The sequence below is a fragment of the Pleurodeles waltl genome, chromosome 4_1 (assembly GCF_031143425.1).
Source record: "Pleurodeles waltl isolate 20211129_DDA chromosome 4_1, aPleWal1.hap1.20221129, whole genome shotgun sequence".
Classification (NCBI taxonomy): domain Eukaryota; kingdom Metazoa; phylum Chordata; class Amphibia; order Caudata; family Salamandridae; genus Pleurodeles; species Pleurodeles waltl.
In genome coordinates this window covers 589,963,298-589,990,610 of record NC_090442.1, presented here as the reverse complement: position 1 = coordinate 589,990,610, position 27,313 = coordinate 589,963,298, and the positions used below count along the sequence as shown (strand labels likewise).

The 27,313-nt window shown below is 44.1% G+C and overlaps 1 protein-coding gene across 1 annotated transcript in view; it reads right to left on the bottom strand.

Moving 5' to 3' along the window:
- Positions 1–27,313, bottom strand: part of PARPBP (PARP1 binding protein) — a 133,261-nt gene that overhangs the window by 2,828 nt on the left and 103,120 nt on the right. Inside the window, exons 8-9 of the mRNA XM_069228978.1 lie at positions 20,616–20,797; positions 6,541–6,622 (exon numbers count right to left, since the gene is read on the bottom strand). Coding sequence (XP_069085079.1) covers positions 6,541–6,622; positions 20,616–20,797 — 264 coding nt within the window. The remainder of the gene's footprint in view (positions 1–6,540; positions 6,623–20,615; positions 20,798–27,313) is intronic.

The window sequence follows — 27,313 nt, the reverse complement described above, 5'->3', positions numbered from 1 at the left end:
GAGAGACGCCGGTGCCGACTTTCGTCTGATGAATAAATACATTTGCAATACATCCTACCTTGGCTTGCCGTTATCAGCGGTGTGTCATTGACCTACCACTTTCTTTTCTGCTCCGTGCTTTAGTTGTGGAGGCTGAGAGGAGCAATGTGAGTGCATCAGCACAAGAGAGCGAACTAGGATTAGCTTGGTGTTCCTATCTCCTTGGCTGTATCTTGCAAGCCAATTGGTCTAAGCAACCTATGTAATCATTGGACAGTGGGGCTTTAAGAAAGAAATGGAAATAGGAACTGCTTACTGACTTTAGTGTATCTCGGCTGTTCATTTATTTTAATTGCCAGCCTAGTATTTTGAATCATTTTTATAAGAGTTATGCAAACTGCAACTTTACCAGTAGCCGTTTTGCCAGATCCTGGTGTTCCTAGGATAAAATGGCTCGAATTTGAACGTTATTTGGTGGCTACTGATGGGGCGAACTTCAGCAGTGAGGAATATCTTTTTAATTGCTTAGGAGTGGAAGGAGTGAATATTTGATCATCAGCCTCAATTTTGTCTCCCGCCAGCTATCCAATAGGATGTGTTAACGGAAGCATTGAAGAGAGCGGAAAACCACTTCAGGGATGATGCCAGTATAATTGTTGAGAGGCAGTAGTTTGTTACACATAAACAACTCCAGCATGAGTCTATTGACAATTATTTACCCAAATTGAGGATGTAGGCTTCTTCGTGCAAATTGGTGGGGCCTATTGGTCAGTACTCAAGAGATCAACTTGTGGCAAATTGTTGTGATAACAGAAATCAAGAAGTAATCATATGATGTAGGGACCCCACTTTAGCTGCAAGACTGTTGATAGGGGAATTGAAAGATCTGTTTCAGCATCCAAGAAGTTGGGTAAATCTAAATTGTCGTTGGCAGAAAGTGTAAATGAGGTTTCATATCAATATAGACCAACTTAAAACATTACAGTGTAATCTAAAAGGTCGGACAAGGGGCTAGCGTGTTTCAGGTGTGGGTCCAAATCTCACATTCCTATTTCCAGCAACTACCAGACAGTTGGCAAGATCTGTCTAAAGCGCAGGGAAATAGGCAATTTTGCATGTGTATGCAAGGGCTTACAAAAGGTTATGTTAGTGGATACCCAGGATGACACTGGCTCTGTCACCAAACTACAGGATGAGAGTGATTTTATAAAATGATTATTGTTGTCTGTCAACATATTATCAGACTCCAGTCAACCCTCATATGGAGATGCGAGGGGCTAATTCAGGTTCTTAAGTGAAAATTGGGGAGGTAAAGATGAGGGTGACCATGGACTCCGGGTCCCCTATCACTATAGTATCAGACATACTGTATCAGAAACAATGGGTGAATGTAGATCTGCTGCCTTCTCAAATCCGCGCAGCAGCATCTGGGGGGAGGAGACGCAGGAGACTGACATGCTAGACTATTTCGAGGAGGGTATTCAATACAAGGACAGGATAATTCACACCAAAATATATGTAATGCAGAAAGGTTACAATATTTTGAGTCAGAGGGACCACAGTAAGTTTGGAATGGTTCTGAGACCAGGCACGGAACATCCCTTCTCGCTTCTGGAGAAGTCTGAAGTGAAATCTCTGTTTGATGTCTTGAAGAAACATAAAACCATATTTGAGGGCAGGCTGGGGGTAGTGAGGGGTTTTGCGCATAAAATCATCTTAAAGCCAGGGGGCATCCCGGTAGTGCACAATGTACAAAACGTTCTCTTAAGCATCATGGGTAGACTAAAGGAACACTTACATAAACTGTGCTTAGATGATGTTCTTAAACCAGTGGATTCCTCACAATGGGTTTCTCCCATTAATGTAGCCCTAAAAATGTCTAGTGATCTCAGACTTTACGTTGATTTAAGACCCCTGAATAAGAACATTCAGGTAGACTATTTCCCATTGCCAAGAATCCAGGACATGCTAGACATATTAAGCTGTACGAGAATGTTTTCTAATATAGATATCCGCGCCTCTCATCACCTGGTGGAGCTTAGCAAAGATTACAGTTCCTTTATAGCATTCAACACACCATTTGGAGCATTTTGTGGTTTACAAATGCCATTAGCTTCAGTGGCTTCTGTATTTCAGAAATGGATGTATCAGTTGCAGGGGGATGAAAGTGATATGTTGGCATATCAAGATATCTTGATATGTTCGGACTGTACAATCACACTAGTAAACTTAACAGTGTTGGGGATTCTTGAAGATGATAGCATCACTGTGAAAGAACAAAAATGTAGATTCATTATGGAAGAGGTGGAATGTCTGGGACATAAAATATCAAAGAGCAAAAATGTTGATTAATGATGGAAGAGGAGGAATGTCTGGGACATAAAATATCTGCACAGGGAATAATTCAAACCACAGGACACAACCTGGACCCCATCTTTTACAGCCAGTAATAAAATTAAGTTCTCCCAAACAATGGAGCTCACATGGACCGACCACCACTCGGTACATTTCTGCAAAACCTGCAGACTGGAACCTTCCACTACACCCCCACCTACCCTTCCTCCACCAAAGATGGGGGGAAAAAAAAATAATCAGAGACCCAATGGACCACGGCCCTTCACTCCAGCAAACCCATCCTCTCAGGCAACCCTTGAGCAAGACGCCCGTAATCTATCCGAATGGATCCTAAACTGCACCAACGAAGTCACCTCCACAAGGAACTCCACCAGAAGATCCAGCAAGCCCACAAGGTGGTACACCCCGAACTCTGCGCACTCAGGAGAGAATGCAAATGGCTAGAAAGGTGATGGTGTAGCAGCAGAGACCAAGCAGACTGCACCACCTTCAAAGAAACAAATATAATCTCTGCCTCAGAGAAGCTAAAAAGGTCGCTCTACTCAGCCGCATTGAGGAAAGCACCAATCACCCAAAGGAACTCTTCAAGATTGTCAAAGAGTTCTCTTGCCCTGCAGCCACCGAAAACACAACCCACCGTTATCAGACCCTCTGCACTAGCCAACTACTTCCACAACAAAATCACCACCATCTACAGAAACTTTCATCACCAGCATCAACCACTTTCTGACCCCATCAGATGACTGTCCCAGCCGCCTTATCACCAACTGGAAGCCTCTTTCTATCCAGGAAACAGCAGCCCTCATGAGTGCTACCCACTCTGGCTCACCCAGCGACCCATGCCCCCACTACATCTTCAACATGGGCCAAAAGGAAATCAGCAGCATTAAGAAACCATATGCCGGTCCCAGCAAACTCAAAATTACCGCCATATTTCACTGCTCCCCTTCCCAGCTAAGGGCCTGAGCAATCAATCAACAGCTCTCTGAACACCTGGAAAGACACTACTGAACTCCTCTCAAATCGGCTTTCACACCAACTACAGCACAGAGACCGCCCTTATCGCCGCAACGGACCACCTTTCACCTCAGAACCAAAGAGCACCATATGCAGCGTTCCTCCATTGGTCCTCTCTTGGCCCCACCCTTTTCAACACCTACGTGACGCCGTTGGCTCAGATTGTTCACTATCACACACTCAATATCTCATATGCAGACAACACTTGACTCATTCTCTCCCTTTCTGAAGGCCACGCCACCCCCAGAGAACTTCTGCAAAGCCATGACCCACGTTGCCGAATGAATGAGATCCCAGCCCCCCCCCACCCTCCACTGCCCACGAACCATCCACACCCTCCTCGACTTCAGGAAGAAGCTCAGGGGTGGCTCTTTGACGAGTAGCTACAAGTTCGAAGCAACAACTCACAGCCCTTGGATACTCCCCAGGGTGAAAAGCCATGCTTTACAAATTTTATATTGGATTGATTGAAAGGAAGATCTAATTTTGCCCACTGACAAGCGTCTCCCTCCAGTGGACATGGACCAATGGAGATCGTTCCTTGGGCTGTGTAATTATTATTCATATTCTGTACAAAATTTTGCTTTGCAGACTGAATTATTTAGAGAGGCTTAAGGTTTGTCTGACAACAAAAACAAATGGAGACATTTGTAATGCTTAAATCTCTAATTATAAAGGCACCAGCTCTACAGCTTTTCAAGAATGATGTGCCTTCCATTGTGATGGTGGATGCCAGCGAGATGGGCATAGGTGCGGTGCTCAGACAGATAGCGGAAGTCTAGGAAAATACTGAGGCTTTTTCATCCCAAAAAGCTATCGGAAGCTGAGAAAAACTATGGTACTATTGAGAGAGAAGCTTTGCCTTGTGTGTGGAGTGCTCATCACTTTGCTAAGTATTTGCAGGGCAGGGAATTTGTGTTAGTCACGGACCACCTACCTTTAGCATTTCTTTGGAAAGATAAAGGATTGTGGAATGTGAGCCCTGGGCTTATTCAGTTACTTTCCAAAATGTACAAGTTTCTGGAGGGGAAAAAAACCTGCTGGGCTGATTTTTTTTTTTTCAAATTAAGAGGTCCCTTACACTCTAAGTGATGGGGTGTATGAAGGAGGAAAATGGTCACTGGGTTGTTGGATGGTTTGATATTGTCTGAGAAAGTAATCTCACGTCAAGGTTGGGTGGAAAGTGTGTGTAAAGGCAATTGTCAAGGGACACTCTAGAAGTACATAGGTCAGAGTTGGCCTGGGGAGTGCTAGGGCTGATTGTCAATGAGGTCAGACCTTATTTTAAAGTAAAAGTTGATTTGCATATCGAGGGTGATCTGATCATGAGATGGACCGCTTTGATTCCACCAAATGATCCAAGGTGCAGATTGGTTAAATTGTCTCATAGAGGGCATGTGCAGGTCACTGGAACGAGAAGGCTGTGCTTGTACTACTGGTGGCCTGGAATGGATAATGCATGCAAGTGGTGGTAGGGAATTGTGTGGAATACTGGCAGGCAAATACATCCATTCACACTCCGAATAGTCCACTCTGTCCGGTGGAGTATCCAGAATGCCCTTGGGAAAAGTTGGGGATGGATTTTATTACAGCGATTAGCGGACTGAATGAAGGGAAAAGATTTGTGCAAATTCTGGTAGATTACTATTCTATGTGGGTTTTGTAGAGATTTATGAGGGATTCTAATACTGCTAATGTGATTGCTCTATTAAAGGATTTGTTTCACGTGGAGGGGATTCTAGCATTTCTCGTCATGGACAATGGAGTCCAGTTTGTTTCTCACTAAATGGTAGAGTTTTTGGAGAAGTGGGTTGTTAAACATGTCACTACAGTGCTTTACAGCCCACAAGGAAATGGAATGATTGAGAGGTTGAGCCATATCTTTAAAGAAGATATTCAGTTGGCGAAGTCTGCAGGATTAAAGGTGTAGGAGGCTGTGGCTGAGAGAAACTGTTACCATAAAACCAGAATACATTTCATTCTACCACAGGTGTGGCCCCCTTTGTTGCAGTAACACCCCTCTTCTTGCTAGGACTGGGTTATCCTTTGCATCCTTAGGAAATGGTGCAGGAAAGGGTTATACGAGGTCTGTTACTGGTGGTTCTCAGGTTCGAGGTGAGGCTTCTGGAAAAGGGAAGATGGTTGGCATGGAAATTGTTAACTCAAGTTTTGAAGACACTCAACCTTATGCTGGTGCACCAGCATTCCTCAGTGGGTGTGGTTAAGAATAATGTCACGCAAATGCAGAGGTCTAAGAGAAATGTAAGGAAGCCTAGGTACACCTTGATGATTATTCGGTTTCATTGTAATAACTTGCACTGCATTTTTCATTAATTGTTTTTTTGTTCCTATATTATTTTAGGAATTTTTGTTCCTGACAGGTTTCTGATATAGTTACATTTTTGTGCTTTATAATTTCTGTTGTGGGGTGCAGCTTTGTTGTTAAAAAGGAGAGATGTGCTGTGTTTATGAAAATATGAAACTGTACCTTTAAGTATGTCATGATTGCTTTAAGTATGTTATGGTTGGAATGCTTTCTGCATTCTATGTTGATGTCACTGATGTCGTTCCGCAGGCTGGCTTCGGAGAGATGCCAGTGCTGACTTCGTCTGGTGAATAAACGTCTGAATTCACTTTACATTCGTTGGCAGCTGTTTCCTTTCAATGACACACCAACTTGCTACTTCTTTTGCAGAGAAGGAAATGTACTTACAAAAGCCCAGGTAGAACCTAGTGATAAGTGTGGAGTATGGTGTGTGACTGCAGATAACACATGGGGGGGATACAGCCCTCACAAATATTTAAAGTGCAGCTTCAGGAGAGAACAGTTTTGGAAGGAAGCTCTGTGGAAGAGATTTCCACATCTAGCTGTTTAACAATTAGGCTTTTCCACCTCGCCAGAGGCTAGGTATGCTTTATGGGATGCTGAACGAAGGCATTGCCACTCGCAGCGCACCAGTGGCTTTTAGAGTTACGGCAAGGCCGTGAAGTCCCTCTGATGCCGCAATCACAAAGACAACACAGTCCTAAGAAACTGAATACATTCAACTGAAAAACAAAAACACTACACCCCACAGATTTTTGCCAGCGTTGACTAACACAATTCTCTGTTTTCACTGCACAGAAACTCCCCTTTTCGTCAATGCTTGATTCTCATATTATTCCAAAAAGGGAGGACAAATTATTTACCTTTTCTTTTCTTCCATCCATAGATTTTTGAACACGGTGTCTGAGGGATTTGGGAGAAGACTCGTTGGCTTGCTCGGGAGATCTGTAATGAAAGGCAAACAATTATCAGCATAAAGCATTGCTTTTACATTTTCAGGTGCATTCACTGCAAGTAATACGAAAAAAAACTGGTTGGCTTGTTTTAGACCTTGTTCTATCCAAGGAGAGGTTAACATATTTTAATATACAGTGCAGGTAAAGTAGTTTTTCTGTGAGGGTCACTTGGTTCAGAAGAACAAATGCAGACAGCACAACTTGCTGGGTCAAGTCAGTGGATACTTTTGGTGCAAAGCACAGGTTTGTCTTCAGAACAACCTTGCCCCTCTGAACATTGATGACAAAGGTTAGCTAGCTATATTCTTGGATATGTCAGTAAATAAAGGTCTGGCTCCCAATATCCATGATCTAAAGCACTCCGAACTAATCAAAAGGAAGTATCCTCAGTGCTGCTGCAACAGTGTTAAGAGGCGGTGAGGCAAGACTAGGTCACTATTGGAAACAGACCATTCATGAATACCTTGATCACTGTGTGAAAAAATGATCTGTTCATTGCAATGTCATCTTCAGCAACAACAACAAAATCCCTGACAGACGAACTCTGGCAAATTAGTATTTTAGGTCTGGCTCTGTAATGTGCACTAAGTATGGAAGACTTTGTGACCCTTAATCAGAGTAGTCAAATTTGGGCATCCCAGAATGCAAACACCTTCCTTCCAAAGTAGTGGTTTCCCATGCTGACTGTCCCCTGTTCGCTATATGGATGAGTCTGACATTCATGAGAATGTCTACAGAACAAAACTCTGCACCCTCAGCATCTAGGCAGTCAGCTGACATGAGGTGGATTTGTGGCGCAACAATGCACCTTGAATGTGAATGGTTTGTCTGACATTTTCTACAGGACCATGAACCAGTGTGTACCGGCTCATGCCAGAACAAATATGATGATTTTACAGTCCCATACACTTTTCAGAAGCAGGTGGACAAATGATGAATGTGCCACGCCATGTTCTTAAAAATTATTCACAGTCCCATTATACCACCAGCTGCTGGCAAGGTAAGGGTATTTGGAGCCCTGCTGAATCACAAAGGGATCTGCATCCGGACCACTCAATCACATCAAGCCCAGCTGCTTGATGTCAAACTCGCATTCACGGCAAACCACCTTGTCTCTGCTTGGTCATTGTTGAGGCTAGGCAAGTGCTCTGCTGTCAAACAGAGGCCCAGCCTTGGTACTCCATGCAAGAGAAGCTGCAACTCTTTCCCCCTTTGCTTCTGAACATAAGATTCAGGATCGATGTTTAAATCAGGACTTAATGACTAACTGATGTGAGGAACAGAAACATTTAGAGTTATCCATACTTCCCCGAACTCGAACGCAATGAGCAATCTTTTATACTTGAGAGACTACTTGCGGGGGTGTTGGGAAATACTTTTTGCATTTGCAGGACCTGGCCATCTCTGCAGGGTCACCCCAGATTTTTGCCTTCCTCTGTTTTCCTTTGCTAAATTCATTTTTGTTGGCATTTAGGACAAAGTGCACTTTAACTCTGAAAATCAGGGTTATCAATGGTGAAATTGGGGTACACCAGATTTGTACATTTAATTTACTTGTAGTACCATCTACTAGGAACTTACATGTACCCAGGGCCTGTACATTAAATGCTACTAGAGGGCTGCAGCACTCATTGCGCCATCCACTAAAAGTAGCCTTTTAAAACATGTTTCAGGCCTGCAACCGCAAGCTGTGGTGCAGTTTTAAATTACGATTTCGAACTCCCTAACCCTTTTTTTTTTATACTAACATGTCGTCCCTAAGGCAGGCCCTAAAAGCTCAAATGGCAGGGTGCATAGTATTTCAAATATAAGACATTTGGATTTTACACGTCCTGGCAGTGAAAAACTCCTAGAGTCGTAAAGCTGTCTCTCATAGACTAACACTGGAGCATTGCTATTTATGTGAACTACGAATATAGATAACCCAAGCCCACCATGTATGAAAAGAAATGAGTGACCAATTTCCGATCTATGAGGATGTCAATTTTTGATTTTTTAATTCCGTAGAGATGAGATTGGAATTCGTGAAATGTAAGAACAATGTCTTATCTATAAGTAAAATAACCTTAGTGGAGTCAAGGGATTTTTCTTTTTTTTTAGCTCAAGGGTTCGAAGTTGGACATTGAAAGGATTTAAATGATATGGTAGGGTGAAATGAGCTTTTGCTTCAAAATGAGCCAGTAGGCATGTGATGTAGATTTATTTAAAAGCCACCAAACTCTACGAGAAGCAAGGAAGGTGGTCTGAAAATTCAACCACTTGGAGAGTTTACATCCACCGTCCTTATGTTTTAATCTAATTTTTTTTAAAAAAAAATTTAATAAGAGATTCTGGGTTTTATTGTCGGTTCCCAAGTATGATAAAATACTTTTATCAATGAAGGAGAAGAAATTGTTAGACAGGTGGATGGGTAGCATACATGAAAAAGTTGATTAAGGTGTAGCCATCATTTTTATTGCCTTGATTCTGCCATGAAATACGCCTGAGGAATTTTAGCATCCTCAGGTAATATCAGAATGTCAGTGTCAACTGATGTTTTAATATGAATTGAGTTGAAACAGAAGGCTTGCGTGTCAGTTGAGTTGTTTAGTGCTGCAGTAATGCGTTAATTACTAATAAAAATAGAGGGGAAAGCTGGAAGACCCTGCCTAGTGTTGTGTCTCAGAATAAAGGGCTGGAACAACGACCTATTGATTCTTAATCTGGTAACCAGGTTGGTATATGGGGACACCACCATTTTTATGAAATATGGGCCCAAATTGTGGTTATGAAAGACCACTTCTAGATAAGGCCATGTTACCTTATCAAACGCCTTTTCAAAGTCTAAAGCCACAGCTATGGCAGGAGTGTTAATGCGGAGAGTTTTGTTTAAGATATGGCAGAATGTGAAAGTATTATCACTTGCCAAGCTACCCTTCGAAAAGCCTGATTGAGATTTATGGAAATTTCCGAAAACACTTGAGACGCCCTTGGTTTTGGATCTGATGTACCCATCTGAATTTTTAACGAAGGTAATCAGACCTATCTGCCTCGTTGAGGTAAATTCGTTTTTTGGATTTTTAGGCATGAACTTAAAGATAGGCTTGTTTACGAATAATTTTATTGTATTCATACTTCAACCATATGAACGTGTCTAGGAGTGTAGATTTTTTTTTTGTATTTCGGTTAATTTGATTTCTTTATTGAGAACAGAAAGAGAACATTTGATCTGTTTTTTTTCTTTTAGGCATCTTGCTTATTTTAAAACTCCTGATATAGCATTTTAAGTCCAATAGTGTAACAAGTGACATGACTGATACTTGTGAATAAAGAACTTTAAGTTTTAATATATATGCTCCACATCAGTTATGTTCTCTAAGAGCTCTGAATTTAGACACCAAGAATAATTTCTCACAAGATAAAGGACATTTTTTTAAGTTATGGAAATAGCAACGTAAGCGGAAAGAACTATTGGTTTAATCATTTGATCCCCAATTGTCTGTAGTGGTGTAGAATCTACAAGCAAGTTATCAATTCGCGAATGGCTGAGGTGAGGTAGAGAAAGAAGGTAAAGCCATTTGCATCTGACTTAAGAAATGTCCGTGCATCATTAAGTCTGAGTACAGCAAAGACTGAGAATGGCCTTGTGTGATGATGCAGGTGGTCGAAAAGTTGAGTTTGAGTGTCTATTGAGAATTGGGTTTATAGGAAGAATAACATAGCCAACACAAATAATGGAGGCATTGGGTGGTATGTAAGGGAAATTTTAAAGTTTAGAGATTTTCTAAATGTGAGCTGTCATCACTGGGATTGTAAATATTTAATGCATATAGCTGAACCGGCCTTCATTATCCTGCTCACAGGTTATTATTGTATGGTCAGAGTTTCTGGAGATGAGGGTGATGACTCCATTCTTTTTCTACAGAAGCCCTGGAGCCGAAAATACCAATCACCCATCCTGTCCTCATGGATAGTGCCTCCACATAAGATTTTTTTTTCCCTGTAAAAAGACGTTCTCACTTTAGCTTGCAACAATAATCTCAAATTTTCCATCTCTTGACCTGGTTATATTCAGGCCCTTTGTATTAAGGCAAGCACTGCCATGCAGTATAAAGGGTGTGATATGCTGATGTCAGGGGCAGGGGGGCTGAGGGGGTTAAAAGTGAAGTAAACACTTGGCCATGAGTCAGAGGTGCTGGAGTAAATAGCCAACAATGAGGTGAGCAAAAAAATGAAGAAAAAAAAAGAGGGTGAGGGAAAGGTTATCTATGAAACAAAGAGGGAAGCGGGAAACACAAGAAGGGTCACGGAGATGAAGATGTAGAGAACAGAAAACCACAAATGCTACTCATTACAGGCATTCTCAGAGATGAGATCTTCAAAATGGAGCACTGGAGGAGACCTCAGCAAGAGATAAATGTGAAGTAAACATCAGAAAGGCAGCAAGAACAGCTGTAAGAACCTTTACCAAAAACCCATTATATTAAACCTGGGAAAGCGTTAACTTGTTTGGGCTACGCCCTTGCTACTATTTAGGCAATTCATGTGCCATAATGTCAGCCGTCTTATCTAGGGCAGAGTTCCAATTAGTAGACATCTTCACCTTGTTGCAACACCAGCCAACTTGGATTGGGCTATCTTTTAATACACAGGCAATCTTTATCGTCAGTCATTTTGGATTGGCCTGCATATTAGAAGTATCGTTGCTTATAAGCAGTTGTGTACATTGACAGTCTTGATCTGCCAGCTTTATTACTTCATCCTTTACTGCTATTACTCACGTTTAAAGACGACTTCTTCTCATCACTTAGTGCAAATCACACCATTCTTATAGCATTCTAAAACAACAACTCTAGGGTGGAAGTAATGGATACATACCTTCCAAAATGTACTAGTTGCCACAGATGGTGATGATTTTTAACCTAAATGCAAAGCAGCATTACTTTTAAGCCACCTTGGTCAACAGTGCAATGTTTTGACAATCTTCCTGTTGTGAACGCTCCATCTGGATTATCCAGAGACTGGGACAATTATGGTGAAGCCATTGCCAGGCTTCCAAGGAAATTTTCTGAAGCACCAAGGCCCTCTGGTGGTACTGGCGGCCAAACCGCTGATGTCATAATATGGCAGTCTTTACCGCCAGGCCAGCGGAGGTAAGACTGCCACACTCGCAATGAGGGCCTAAGAGTTCTTTTGGAACACTTCAATTTCTTCAAAAGGAAGCAGTGCCCAGAGGAAACTGCAGAGTACATTTTATCACTCATCCATTTAGCCCCTACATGCAATTTTGGAATTGCTTTTGATGTGTACATTAGAGACCAATTTGTCTATAGTTGTGTTTCACAATAAAATAGTTTTATGTTGTAGAAATCCAAATTTTACAGAGGTCAGACATTGTGAAAAGCATTGAATGTTCCATTATTGTATTTTAAGTAGGCTCAAGAATACAATAGGTCTTCTACCACAGTGGTAAATACTATCCATACTATTGACACCATTTCTATGAAAAACAGAGGTAGTACAATGCTTCAAGAGCATCAAATACTAAATGATTTAGGTGTGGTTCTAGGAATCACATCGTTATTAACAGTTTTCCAGCTCAAGGCAAATACTTACTTGCAAAAACAAAAGAAAAAAAAAAGTGACATTCTCAGCATCTGCAGAAGTTCCAAAGAATCGGTGAAGATCAATAGTTTGGATACTGCTTTAGAGCGCTGTTCTGTTGATTTGTCTGATTTAGGGCTCACCTTAGAGGTTGCCACTGATCTTAAATTAAAAACCGATTATGTGAAGTCACCCTTAGCTCTAACCTCACTCTAAACATGCCAGCTTCAATTACCATCATTTCTTTACCTTTAACCTTTCAACAGTGGGGGGCAGACCATTGCCTCACAGCTCCGGATGTTCACCTCAAGGCAAACAAATAGCAGGACACAGTCATGCCTGGCTATTTTACAGACAGCCTAATGTGTATTGGATCAGACTATCACCACCAAAATATTTGTAGCCAAGATCTTGCCAAGTGAAGTATCATGCTCGTACCTATTGCTGAGTCACCAGTAAGGGTTGCAGATGCTTCTATTTTACTTGCTGATCACATCACTTCTGGAAATTTGTCAAGCATATGTGAATCGGACAACTTCAATGAGAAAACTTGGGTTATCAACAAATGCATTCACAAAATCAGATTAAACAAAAGTGCCATTCCTGTAGTACAACACCAGTTCCATTGAGTGTTAGGGAACAGAGCACATAATTGCTTGATCATCAGGTTGCTGATGGCATCGTCCAACCCACCAACACAGCGGAATAAGTCAGCCCACTTGTTATTGTGCACAAGAAGTCAGGAGAGATTCACCTCAGTGCTGATTTTCGCACAATTAACAAAACTATATTCACTGTCACAGACTATCCAAAATGCATGAGCTCCTAGCTAACTTAGGAGAAGCTATCTCCTTCACCCTGTTTGGCCTAAGGCAGCCAACCACCAAATTTCCTGTGCGGTACACACTTTGATCTCTACACCGATCACAAACTACTGTTCCATCCACCTAATGGTAGGGCTGGTAAAGCTTCTGCTAGACTGGTAAGACTGCTTTCATGGTTGCAAGAGTTTTGCTTCACACTCAAATACATACCTGTTGGCAAATAATTCAGAGCTGACTGCCTAGACAGGATGCCTGTACTGATATCACTGCTGATGAAGCAGAACGTGGTTTGGCTTGTGAGTTATATTTGTGAAGATAAATGTATTGTTAGTTATCATTTATGCCATCATCAAGTCAGTTTATAGATATATGAAACGGGGCTGGCCTAAAGAGAGAAATGTGGAACCTGCATTAAGGCCTTTCACTCAAGTAGCCAAAGAGGTGTCAGTCCAAAATGGTATTTTATTATGCCATGATGTATGTGTGCCATCTCTCCCCCTGCCACTCGCCCACCGTCTCCAGCAGAGAAGCAATGACCAAGGAAGCTCATTCTGGGCATTTGGATATTAATTCTACTTGCATAGTACTAGAACAGTTTTACTGGTGGCTGTCCACGGACACCCACGTTTCCAAATACATTGATAATTTTACCACCTATTAGCTTTTGGACAAGCTTTGGAAGACTAAAGAAATTCTATTCATATGGCCCCTTTACCTTCCAATGTTTGGACACAACTTGCATTAGACTTTGCCTTTTCCTTTGAACTTCTTCCCATGCACAAGAGGTACAACCTGGTGCTAGTAGATTACTTATCTAAATGGGTGTTTTAATTCACATCAGTACCCAGCACTAATGCTATGGTTAATTTTTTTTATATTAGCATTTGTTCACCAACATCCACAACGTTCACTCTGTCTGAGATGTTCTGGAACCTAGGAGGCTATTGGGTTCAAGCTGTCAAACAATCTGAGAATACAAGTATCCCACAGTGTTCTCTCAATCTGCGATCGTGAATCATGGTGTCTTTCTCAGCTAAGGACCATTTGTGTGTCACCTGGAGCCAGCACTTAACCATCGGCGAGTGGGGAGCTTTCCAGTTCATGGCAACCAATCTCCTGAAGAGGAATAGAGCTATTTGAACTAGCTTTAAATAGTGTTTAATGTGCTTTAGGCAGTGTGTGATCTCAAAAAGACAGAGGAGTGGGTCAGGTGGCAGCTGGGCATCTATCACTGTCGATCTAGGTTTCATCACCTCCACCCATGTGTGCATCAATGGTGGGCATTCCCATACCATGTGTATTAACGCAGAGTTAACGTGGCCACAGCCCAGGCACACCAGGGTTCTTACCTGAAACATTTTGTGCAGGCGATGTTGTGTGACATAGGTTTGATGCAGGTATTTAAATTGTGTGAATTTTAGACTAGCGTTGAGCAACAGTCGCTTCATCTGCTCCAAGGCCATGGTCCATTGTTTAGTGGACGATAATTGTGCCTAGGCAGTCTTCCCACTTAGGCTTCTTTCGAGATCACTCTTCGGCCCAGGCTATGTGTTAACAGACACTGAAAGCCTAGATGTGGTCTGCACCCTCCCCCACCCCCCCCTCGAACCCGTACATCACAGATTACCACCACAATCTCATTATATGTAAGAAAAAGGCCTGCGCCGAGCTCAAAGTTCCTGCAATCCCTGAAAGGAGAGCAGAGCACCATCATTGTACAGGTCACCCCAAGTGGACAAGTCCAACTTCTGTAAGATCATGTACTCCTTGCAAAGTCTTCATGGCTGGCACACTCCGCAAGGGCAACAGCAGTGCATATGGAGTCCAGGCGTGTCTGTGTTGCAAGTAACAGAACCAGACAAGCTTGGCACCCGTGTGAGTCTACCTAATCCCCTGGCAGGTCTGCTCGGGGAAAGCTGCCACTAAAGCACATCTGCACCTTCCAGATCAGTCCGAATCACTATGCTCGCCGCTGTTCCAGTTCCGACCAGCCAACACATAGGCCATTGCAGCTGAGCTGCTCGAAAATTCAATTATTGGTCTGGGACCCCAAGACCCCCATCAAGCATAGGAAGCTGAAGCATGGAGATGGAAACCTATTTTCGTGCAGGACCCCAGAGAAGTTCAGAGTCCGAAAGAAGGATGTGGGCAGTATCACTGGCACAGCAGCAAAGAAGTATAGTAGCTTCAAGGGAACTAGCATCTTTGCTACTACCACCCTTCCCATGGGCTAACGAGGTAGTCCGGTCCAAAAGTGTATTGACTGGCGGATCGAAGCCAGAGCCCTTCCATGATTGCCAACACGTACGTCTCTAGCTGTGTCATAAATGTTCACACCGAGGTAGTGAAAGGTTTTGAAGCACCATAGGAGGCACCCTTCATCCAGTACCTCTCAATGTTCTGGTTCAATTCTGCACAAGAGAAGGATGCAGGATTTACTCCAATTTACTTTGAGGCCAGTTATCTCTCAAAAGCGATCAAGCAGATTATAAAAAGCTGGCAATGAGGGGGTGTGGTCCCTTAGGTATAGCAACACAATCTCCATGTAGGACAGCATGCCAGTCCACACTCGCCCTGATACGGGCCCCTCTTTCGCACCATGATGGCAAGTGGCTCCATAGTCAGCGCAAACAGCACCTTAGATAGGGAACACCCTTGACAGGTCCCTCTATTTATGGAGAAGATTTTCGAGATCTGATGACCAGTATGGCCCCATGCCTGTGGGGCAGTGTATAGAAGTTTGACCCAACCCAGGAAGTAGAGCCCCATCCCAAAGGCCTCCAAGCACCTGCTGCAGATCGGGTTAACTCAGTGTATCAAATGCCTTTTCAAAGTCCGGGGAGACCACCACCGGAAGGCTTGTCTCCTTCCATACCGCATCCATAATATGGCACAGGCGCAGGATATTGTAACGTGTTACCCTCTGGGGTACAAACCTGCATTGGTCTGAATGAACCAGGGAGCTAATTATCAGAAGCAGCCTATTAGCCAGGACCTTACTCAAGGTTTTACAGTCAATGTTTAACAGTTAGAATGGCAGGTAGGAACTCATTTCAAGGAGGTTCCTACTCAGCTACGGCAACACCACTATGAGGGCTTTGAGTAAGGATCCCAGCAAGAAATCCTGATGGTTTGCCTCTTGATATACTTCCAATAACCGAGTAGCAACGGTGGCCCTAGAAGTCCCATACTATGCCACGGGCAAGCCATCCGTGCCAGGGGTTTTACCTTGTGCTATTTCATTAATTGCTAGGATGATCTCTATCTGGAGAGCTTGTTCCAGGAATGGAAATTGCAAGCTAGGGAGTGTTACTGTTTGTGGGTAATCCTGCATTGCCCTAAAGAAACCCCCTTAGGGGAAGAGTGTAACTGCTCATAATACTGTGCAAGCACCTCATTGGTGTTGACCTGAGTATTCCGTATGCGGCCAGCACTATCATGTTTGGTGTCTGTTAAAGTTCTGGGGGGTTTCCGTCCACAGTAGCCTTGCCAGTGTGCAACTCGGCTTATCACCATCGGCCAGATAAGATTTGTAATCTAAACCAGACACACTACACTTCCTCTTGGTGCTGGCGATGTAGGGCTGTCGGGGAGGGTGTCAGGTGTCGACACACCGCCTTTAGCTTAGCGGCCCACAGTGGGGTCTCTAAGGTCATCACACTACAGGTATGAGTCTATTGCCACTGCATGGAGAGCTAGGTAAAGTGCCCCCCCCTCATGACCACTTTCAGGGCATCCCATTCAAGCCCTTGAGAGTCCACAGATCCCACGTTAACCTCAAAGTACCTGGGAATATGTGAAGCTATGAAAGCTCTGCATGTCGCGTCTTGTAGGGCCTCCGTTCAAAGCCGCCACATCAGAATACGGGCCTGTAACCCTACCATCCCCCCCCCCTCCAAATTGAAATGCAACGCAAAGTGGATTGTGATCTGAGAGGGTCTTAGCAAGGTACTTGAAGCTACGGACAAGGGGTAGCAGTTCGAATTTCAGAAAAAGTAATCCTATCGAGTATAAACCTGATGCCCTGGAGCCTAATAAGAGTACTCTGCCTCCCCAGGCTGTTCCAAGTGCCAGACATTATGTAGATTGGGCAACTTAGACCATTGTTTTAAAACATTTTGTTGCCTGGATTACCAAGGTACCAGGGAGCAGTGGTACTGATCGATCCGGGTCAGTGTTGTGTGCAATTTAAGTCCAAATCCAAAAGCATGGTCTGGGAGACAGTGTTTAGGATAGTGCCCTGTGAGGTGTTGGGTGGATAGAGAGACAACGGAGAAGGGGGGCCCATTCAAGTTCCCTTTGAGAATTACAGAGTGCCCCTCCCTATCAGCCAAGACTCTAGTCTTGACAAATGGAACCTCAGGGGTGACCCAGACAAGAACTCCTCTTCCATAGGCCGAATAACCAAAACAATCAACCTGTCCACTCTACCTCTTAGCCACGTTATTAAGCTCACCCATAGTCAAGTAAGTTTCTTGTAAGCAGGTGAAATGAATATGTCTAAGGTAGCTGTAAATCCTATGTCCGTGGGATGGTGTCGCCATATCACAGATATTCCACGTTAAAGCAGTACATTCAGCAGCCATAGTATAAAACATATCTTGACATCCCCTGGAACCATACAACCCCTGTGCTTCTTCCCCCCCCCCCCCCCCCCAAAGTCTGCCACCTGTCCAGCCAGCCAGCCAGAAAAAAACAACAACCCAACAATTTTGTATAAAGACTCCCCTACCCCAGGCCTGGGTGCCTTACGGTTCCATGCCACAACCCTTGAACAGTTGAACTGGCACGTAGTAGATGCCTTCAACAGTATCTTGTCCATGCGGAATACTTGGTCTGGGACTGGCCAAGTGAGGCCGGAAGGACTGTGGAAGTGTCCCTGCTCAATGTATCTGTGATTGTGCCTAGGTCGGATAATGTTCCATCCAGCCCCTTCAGTACATGCAGCTTATTTCATAGTGGCCATCAACAAAATAGAGAACCAACCTCGCCTGGACATTCACTCAGCAGTCAGGAGGGTCCACCGCATAGGTCATTCATCAGCTGTGGTTTATTTGTTGAGCCTCAATGGATATCGATCATAATTGAGGATGGGTTGCCTGTATCCAATCTGGACTCCGAGAGGACTTCCAGTGCCGAGGCGGGCTAGAAACTGTAGTGCTCCGGTTCTTGAGCGGCTGAGCACAGCGCACCCGATGTGATCAGGGCTGCAGGGGGTGAGAACTAGTAATGAGTAGGCAAGGAGCTTCCCTTAGAGATTATCTGCTGTGTGTGGTGTAATCACTGGACCCCTAGTGGTGTCTGTAGAGGAGGCGTGGGAGCTCTCTGCATCAGAGCCAGAGGCCGATTTGCCTTCTTGTAGCACTATGAAGGGGTTAGTAGTGTGCTGGGAGGTCTCCTGCAGGGCCCTAACTCGTCCCTTCGCCGCCTGAGGCCTAGTGAATTTAGCACTAGACAGTTTGCATCTACAGCAGTGTGGACAGGGAGTTAGCCATTCTCCCACCACGGCATCGTCCTGTTGGGGCTGGGCCATACCCTTGTCATGGAGCCACATCCAGACATCCTCCAGTAGGTAAAAATGTGGGTCTTCTTGCCATCAACCACTCGCAGCTTTGCAGGGAACAATAGAGCATATCTAATGTTGTTGTTGATGCAGAGACACTGCTTGACTTGACGTAGGAGTTCAGTGCGCAACGCACATCCGCTATGAAGTCTGGGTAGGCAGTCATGGAGGCGTCCTCATACTTACAGGGCCCTTAGGCTCGGAAACGGAGTATCAAGTCACAGGTCCTGGTAATTGAGGAGGCAGGTAATAAGGGGCCCGGGTGGGGCTCACAGGAGGTAAGGGGCAGGCGGTCTGCCCCGGATTCTGTGCCCCCATTTGATCAAGAAGAATTTTGGAACTTTGTCCATCAACACTGTGGCCATCAGCCATTGTTCAATAAAAAGTTATGGACTTGGGCCCATGTAGAGGGCCCATGTAGCTGATATTATTCCGCTTCAAATGCCCCTTCTTCGTCTTCCGCCCTACTATGTAGGGACGTCACCTCTGCGTTCAGACTAGGGACGACTCGTTTTTTTCCACCCTATCAGTTAACTCGCGCTGATCGGCTCACAGGAGATTCACATCTTGTGACACTATCAATTTTTCTTTCTGGTGATGGCTTAGTTTCTAAAATGGGTAGAATGTGTGTGGACGGTGGCTTCCAGTTGCTGGAGGGTAGTTGTGATGCTGCTTATGGGTTGCGGCAGAAGCATAGTCTCTTCACGGTGGAGGAGGGAGGGTATCAGTTTTGAGTTTCACCATCATGCTAGGAGGTGATATGTTGTGTCATCATAAGCAGTCACACAGGATCAAAAAACAAAGACCCACAGTAGAATTCTCAGCCAAGAAGCACTGCCTCATACACCTTGTAGTAACTGCACTGATGTGGCCGCCAAGCAATCCCAGGATACAGGCATGATAGTAATCTGTGCATCCCAGAAAGAGGAAGTGGGGGGGAGGGTCTATACCTGCAGATCTCAAACATGGATGTGGCAGAGGTGGTGTTTGGTCAACCTTACTCTTGTGTAGGAGGAAAAGAAAATTGAATGCCAGGAAGAGGAACGTCAGTGATGTTACTAATGACGTCAATGCTCTTGATAGCTCCAGTCATGGGATACTGTTTCATCAAAATCTAGTATTGTACCACACAGGTCAGGTTCAGGCCACCATACAATGTACTACTTCCTGTCCCATGAGTCATTTACCAGTAAGGGTTACCAACAATACATCACCTAAACGCTCTAAATTCAGTGCTGGCCCCAGTCTAAAACACTCCCGGCACAACACATTTATGTTCTGCTCAGGGTCTGTGTAATGCGTACATGGTTAGCAGCTTCAAGAATTTCAATTTTATTTAACTTGTGCTTCCCCCATGCCTACTTGCTTTTGTTTATTTTGTTATAAGGGTAAAGGTGATGTACCAACATGTAATGGCTTGCTGTGTTTTGATTTACATTCCACACGCCAGCAAAGTTTTCTTCATGGAGTCCCTGCCAACCACTATGGCAGCTGACTCTGAACATCCATCAAAAAAAACTTCAGCTGGTCGTGGGTTACTTATTTCAGGAAATAAATCTTCGAAAAAGTTCACCTGCTGCTCTCCGTCTCTACACTACACAGCAGCTGCCATGCATGGTTTGAGAGGTGAAGAGGGGACATGGCATGCATGAGGAGATTGTGGGCATGCATGCCTGGCCGATAAGTACACTCATACATTGGATCAACTGATGAGTGAGCACAATATGAATGACAATATGGGATCTAAGTGAAAAGAGTGGGAGATCTTAAAGGGCATTATTGTGCTTGTGATGCTGGTGCGATTTCTACTAGGTGGCAATATATTGTTAATAGCTGGGTACCTTTGATACTTTCCTAAATGGTATCAAGCAGAAACTCAAAAATATGAACTCCGGTCCAGAATACATACCTATCCCACATAGTATCAAAAGCTATTCAGTGTATTTTAGGTTACCAAATTGTTTAAAAAGAAATAATCTTTTTCAAAATGAAGATTCAAATTAAAACTATACCTAAAGAGAGTCAGCACAGAATCCTCTCCAAAAAAAGATGCATTTTCTTCATCAACACATAGGATATCTGCTTTGTTTTTAATTGGAGGGCTGGCAGCTTCTTCATCCAATAGAACCAACAAGGCCTTTACTGTATCACGCCCACAAGATGCTGTGCCATGGTTTATGGCATGTACTTTTGGCTGAAAAACACAAAATGTGTTACTTTAGGATGCACCATTACCAAAACAACACACTAGCATTTTGGCTGGGTTTGCCCTACAGAAACACAACATACTTATACATCATCATTCAGGGTATGCGACACAGTTGTGAGAAAAGGCAAGAACTAAGGAGAAACAAAAAAAATAATTATAAAAAAAGAAAACTGTTGGAAGTGCCAAAACCCAGCGATGGAAAGGTCTAAAAGCAGAGAGTCTAGTCACACATTCAGACTCAGAAAACATCTTTTGGAAACAGTGTAGCAGATACTCAGTCTGGAAAAAAAATAGATAAAATGTCTACATCAAAAACCAAGAGTCCACAATGGCGATCAGTACAAAGGAAGGGTGGTAGAGAGGGCCAGTGTTCAAAAGCTGTGGTTCGGTTATTTACCATCAGAATGTTTGTCATTAAAAACGCTGTTGCGTAGAGGTAGCTAAGGGTCAGACCACAGTCAAATCACTTCTGTGAAGTCATCCTAGTTGGATCATTAACATGCCAGGTTGCAAAAACCTATTCTATCCTTTATTGAGTGATTTAGAAAGATGATTTCCTGAACTTTGTGTACACTGTGCAGAACTGAAAATCATTCGCATGGCAATAACAACCTGCTATCCAATTTTGTAAGGATCTTATTAAAAAAAAGGCTATAGAAGTGTAAATCAGAAGGACTTTGGGCAGATGTTTTCGGAGACCCATGCTGTTAAACTTCTAGCTGTAGCGAGGAGGTAATTAAACTGTGTGAAGACAATCACATTTCTGCCAAGAGCTTAACTCCAATCTATGGACACCACCATGAACATTGAGATAAAGAGAATGTAGGAAAGTACCATCTTTCTTGGCATGTTACCCCCATTTTTACCTGTAGGTCAGTATGCGTTTGCATGTCTCACTGGGATCTTGCTGGCCAGGGCCCCAGGGCTCATAGTTTGTGGCCTAATGTGTGTGTTGTCAGTAGTGCTTAACTGTGTCACTGAGGCTCTGCTAACCAGAACCTCAGTGCTTATACTCTCTCTGCTTTTACATTTGTCACTATAGGCTAGTGACTTCAGTTACCAATTTCAATTGGCACACTGGACTCCCCTTATAAGGGTTCTAGGAGATCCTTATAGGATGCAGCATTTCTTTTGCCACCCATAAGGATCTCAGACAAACCCTTTCAGAGGACTGCGACTGCAGCCTGCGTGAAATAGTGCATACAGTATTTCACAGCCATTTTCACTGCACTTAAGTGACTTATAAGTCACCTATAGGTCTAACCTTCATTTACTGAAGGCTAGGCACAAAGTTACTAAGTTTGAGGGCACCCTTGCACTAGCAAAGGTGCCCCCATGCAGTACAGTAACCATTTTCCAATATCTTATGCTCACCTCTGTCCATCTGAATTTCCAATCGCACTCTACATCACACACCAGAGAACTATGTAAGTATTGTATCCTACACAAAATCACCTGCACCATTCTACTCCCTAGCTTGTACAGTACTTTGCCTATTTTCCTCTGTTAGTATTTTGAATTATGAAGGGAATCAATGAATAAATGTCTTACGATGACACAGGGGCAATACTTTAGAAGAGTGACCTGAAACCATGACAAGCTAATGAGAGAACACAGGGATTCTAAATACATGGCTACAGTGAGTAGAAAAAAAAGGGAAGTTACATAGCTGAGATGTATCCTTTCACCAAGTGGAATGAGACATCATGAAACAGGAATTCCATGCTGGTACAGCATTAGCCTTCACCTGCCCGGCTCTGCAATAGGTCTAGTGTTTGGTACCAGGTGTCCACCTTAATTCCTTGATCCTTGCAGTCACAACAGTTACCTTATAGGTCTCAATAAAATTCTTCACTGAGGCTAAACAAGGTGTTGCAATGCAAGGACAAAGAAGACCTATGTCCAGCTCCCTTTTATTGATTTATTACGAGAGGTCATTATCATCACAGCCAGAAAGCAATGAGGTGGAAACTCTGTCCTTTTGGCGTCAGGTAGAAAACATCATTTAAAACATTCTAGAAGGCTTTAAAGTCTTATTTTAGTGTAATCGTCTCCATTCATTTGTATGACTAAGTTTGCTGGTACTGACTTGAATAAACACCAAGAGATGCATTTCAAATGGTGCACTATACAAGTGTCCTAAAATCAACTGTTGCAGGGTAATTTGCACCCTCAGTTAAGGGCAACTGCAAGTCACCCTGCATTTACAGCTGGCAGTATCAAACTTTGTGATGAAAATCGATCACTCCATAATCATGTAGGGTATTTGGGGATGTGATTAAAAAAATGGGAGGAGTGAGTCCACCTCTCATCTCAGTCTGCCCAGAACTAGATTTCCTAGGTTTCTTAGTTCTGGGCAGACTAGGGTTCCTGAGACTCCTCTATAACTCATTCTGGGGGTCTTGGACTCAAGTGTTCAGACAATGCCATACAGATATGGACATGCATTTCACCCACGGTCAAATATCTTATCAGTTTCAAAAAGCAGGCAACAATGGTATGAGGTAATGCACATCCAGATTGTCTTGATAAAAATCTCTATCCTCGCATTCAATTAATAGGTGCTTCTACGTTACAACACACCTGTTGCCCTGATGTGTGTAACATCTAACCAGATAAACGGTTTAGATTACTAATATCAACAAAACAGAATGGAACACTCAAAAGTCACATATTAGAACAGTTTTATTTTACAGTACATTTAATAATGTACAGTTATTGTATCAGCAAAAGACAATCTAGTGGACCGTGAGGAAAACATCGTATTACATGGAATAAAATTGTGCATTAATATGCTTCATGAAGTAAGACAAACTGTAATCTGGATGTACATAAAGGTTGTAGTATTGATTAAGAGATTACTGGGTAGGTTGAAGAATCAGCCAACACTTGTTTCGTCCCAGAATTGAGATTTCTACAGGGCAAAAGTAAAAACACAATATGTATCTAAGGAATTAAACGATAAGTGCAGCCTGATATACTTTTCTAGGTGGCTTTTTGCGAAAGACTAAGTTACAAACACTTCTGTAAAGGAAGGTTGATAAAATCTTTTTGTGGACCTGGATGGTAGGTTTTATTCTATTTAGGTTGTTTATGGTATGTGAAAAGAACAGTCAAAAGCCTCGGTTAACTGAGTTAAATCGAAAAAGTTGGTACGGTTCCCGGAGTCATGCCCACATTTTCCTCGGCCGGTGAGTGGTGTCCGATTACAGCATGAAATCGTTTCTTGCGAAAAACTATCAGAATGCACTGGTACCGTGCAACTAGATTTTTCACGCATTGTCCCTGGGCGTCTAATTCAACCAGACTGCAGATCCGAGGTGCCCCATCCGGAAAGTGACGCATAGCTGTCTTACAAGGGAGAAAAACGATGCATTGACAAGCCGGGTGGACAAGGAAGCGACGCGCGAGCTCACTTATGAGTAATGAATCGACGTATAGCTGACTTTTCCAACGCACGCTCACCCGTGTGGCTTTATGTTTATGCTAACCAGGTACCTTGGGTAACAACAGCATTCTCACTGTTTTCTAAAGATTAAGACTCTTATTCTTTTGAAAATTCATATCTTTACCTGTGTATGTTGGATTTGTTTTGGTCTTGTTTGATTTAGATAAAAATTACCTATTTTCCTAAACTGGTGTGGTGTCCAGTTTGTAGTGTTTTCACGGTATTACTGTGTGTGTTGGTACGAATACTTCACACATTGCTTCTGAAGTTAAGCCTGCCTGCTTGTGCCAAGCTACCAAGGGGCGAGTGGGAGTTAATCAGGTGTGTTTCTCCTTTACCCTAACTAGAGTGAGTCAGGGGGCAACCTGACTGCCAACCCTAGACCCCATTTCTAACATTGGTGACCAGCGGTAAGGATTTGAACTTGTATTTGTACTTGACATACAGTGATTACAGGGTGGTCAGAAGCCCCTGGAGCCTGAAACAGTGGCCCAGTGAACCGCCAAAAAGAAGAAGGGCAAGGGGCGCGGGAACCTGGCCCCAGAAGTTCAACTGGTCCGGGAGGAGGCAGAGCCTCAGGATGACACCCCAGAGCCTACAGGTGAACAAGTGGCTGAGCTACGGAGGTTCCTGAGCTGTCACAGTGGCAGCAGGAAGGGGGATTCACCAGGGAGGCATTCTGTGAGTTGCAGAGGACATGTCCTACTCTAGTGGGTTTGCGGCAGCAGGCTGCAGACCAGGCGGCTGGTAAGGAGTCCGGATCTCATCTGATTTATTGGGAGGACGGCCTCCTCTATAGTGAGCTTAAGGTTGCTGAGCCTGGGTCAGCACGTGTGCAGGTGGTTCCCCAGTGCTTCAGAGCCTTCCTACTGGGTCTGGCGCATGATGTGCCTTTAGCTGGACATTTGGGCCAGGCCAAGACTTTGGAACAGCTTGTCACCCACTTTTACTGGCCCCTAATGCGCAGGCACTTAGATGCTCATTGCCGGTCTTGCCAGATTGGTCAGACAGGTGGCAAGAATGGAAGAAATGTAAGGCTCCCCTCCAACCTTTTCCAGTGTTGGTACCCCCTTTGAAAGGGTCAGTATTGACATTGTGGGGCTTCCGGATCCCAAGACAGCCATGGGCAACAGATTCATCCTGGTGTTGGTGGACCATGCCAGCCAGTACCCAGAAGCTATTCCTAGGAGATCAATCTCTTCGCCTGAGGTGGGTCGTGCATCGATGGGTGTTTTTACCCAAATGGGTTATCCCAAGGAAGTAGTAACTGATAGGGATACTAACTTCATATCTACCTATATGAAGTCTCTGTGGAAGGAGTGTGGGGTAACTTATAAGTTCAGCACTCCTTACCACCCCCAAAGCAATGGTCTGGTTGAGAGATTCTAACGCACCTTAAAAAAGGCATGATCATGTGCCTGTCACAGCCCTTGAGGCGGAAGTGGGATGTCCTCTTCCATGCCTTCTGTTCACCTATAGGGAGGTGCCTCAAAAAGGGCTTGGATTCAGTCCTTTTGAGTTACTGTATGGCCATCCTGTCAGGGGACCTTTGAGTCTGGTGAAGGAGGGCTTAGAGAAAGCCTCCAGTGAACCTCCCCAGGATGTATTTAGCTACATGCTGGCCTTCAGAAACCAGACTGTTTCAGAACTCTTGTACAAGAGAGCCTGGAAGCAAGCCAGGCAGACATGAAACGGTGGTATGACCAGAATGCCACTCTGGTCGAGTTTCAGCCTGTGCAAAAAGTGTGGGTAATGGCACCGGTGGAGCCTAGGGCACTCCAGGACAGGTGAACTGGACCATCTGAGGTGGAGGAGCACAAGCGTGAAGTCACCTATCTGGTGAACCTGTGGACTCCCAGGAACTCCTTAAGGGTCCTCAATGTGAACCATCTCAAGCCACACTTTGTCACTAGGAGCATGGACAATTCTCTCCGATTGGATGATGGATGGAGGAAGAGAGTGAATCTCTTCCTAACCTCGTGTCTGCTGGAGCGAAAGGTGGGTCTGTGGAGGGAGTGAACCTCTAACCTCCCCCTCCTCCCACCCCCCCATGACCTCAGAACAACAGAGGGACTGTCACCAGGTATTGAGTCAGTTTGCCTCCCTGTTCTCCTTGATCCGCCGGGATCACACACACTTGTGGACACATGACGTGGACACTGGAGACAGTTCACCCATTAAACAGAAGGTTTACAGGGTGACTGATAAGGTCAGGATTAGCATCAAAGATGAGGTGTCTAAAATGTTATCCCTAGGGATAATTGAGCTTTCTAGCAGTCCTTGGGCCAGCCCTGTGGTCTTGGTCCCAAAGGCTGCTGCTCCTGGTGCCACCCCAGAACTCCAGTTGTGTGTGGAGTACCGGGGTCTCTATGCGGTCACTAAAACTGACGCACACCCCACCCCCTGAGCTGATTAGCTCATCGTTCGGTTGGGAGCTGCCAAATACCTCAGCACGTTTGATTTGACGTCTGGGTATTGGCAGATTGCTTTAACTGAGGGGGGCCAAGGAGAGGTCAGCATTTTCTACCCCAGATGGACACTTCCAGTTCAAAGTGATTCCATTTGGGATGGAAAATGCCCCTTCCACATTCCAGAGGTTGGTCAACAAGGTGTTCACTGGGCTGGATGACTCAGGGCAGCATACCTGGATGAAATTGCAGTGTTCAGTTCCACTTGGGAGGAACACTTGCAGCACCTCTTCAGAGTGTTGGAGGCCCTACAGAAGGAAGGCCTCACTATTAAGGCCAGTAAGTGCCAAATAGTGCAGTGTTCAGTGGAGTATTAGGGACACCAGGTAGGGAGTGGCCAGGTGGCACCCCTACATCCAAAAATTAGCACAATTCTAGCTTGGGTGCCTCCCAAGACCCAGATGGAGGTGAGGGCCCCTTTATGTCTCACTGGCTATTACAGGAGGTTCATTAAGGGATATGGCACCATTGTGCCCCCTTGAATGAGAAGACTTCCAAGAAGTGACGAAAGAAGTGATCTGGACAGAGGTTTGCCAGACCGCTTTTGATGCCCTGAAGGCTGCCATGTGCACAACACCTGTGCTG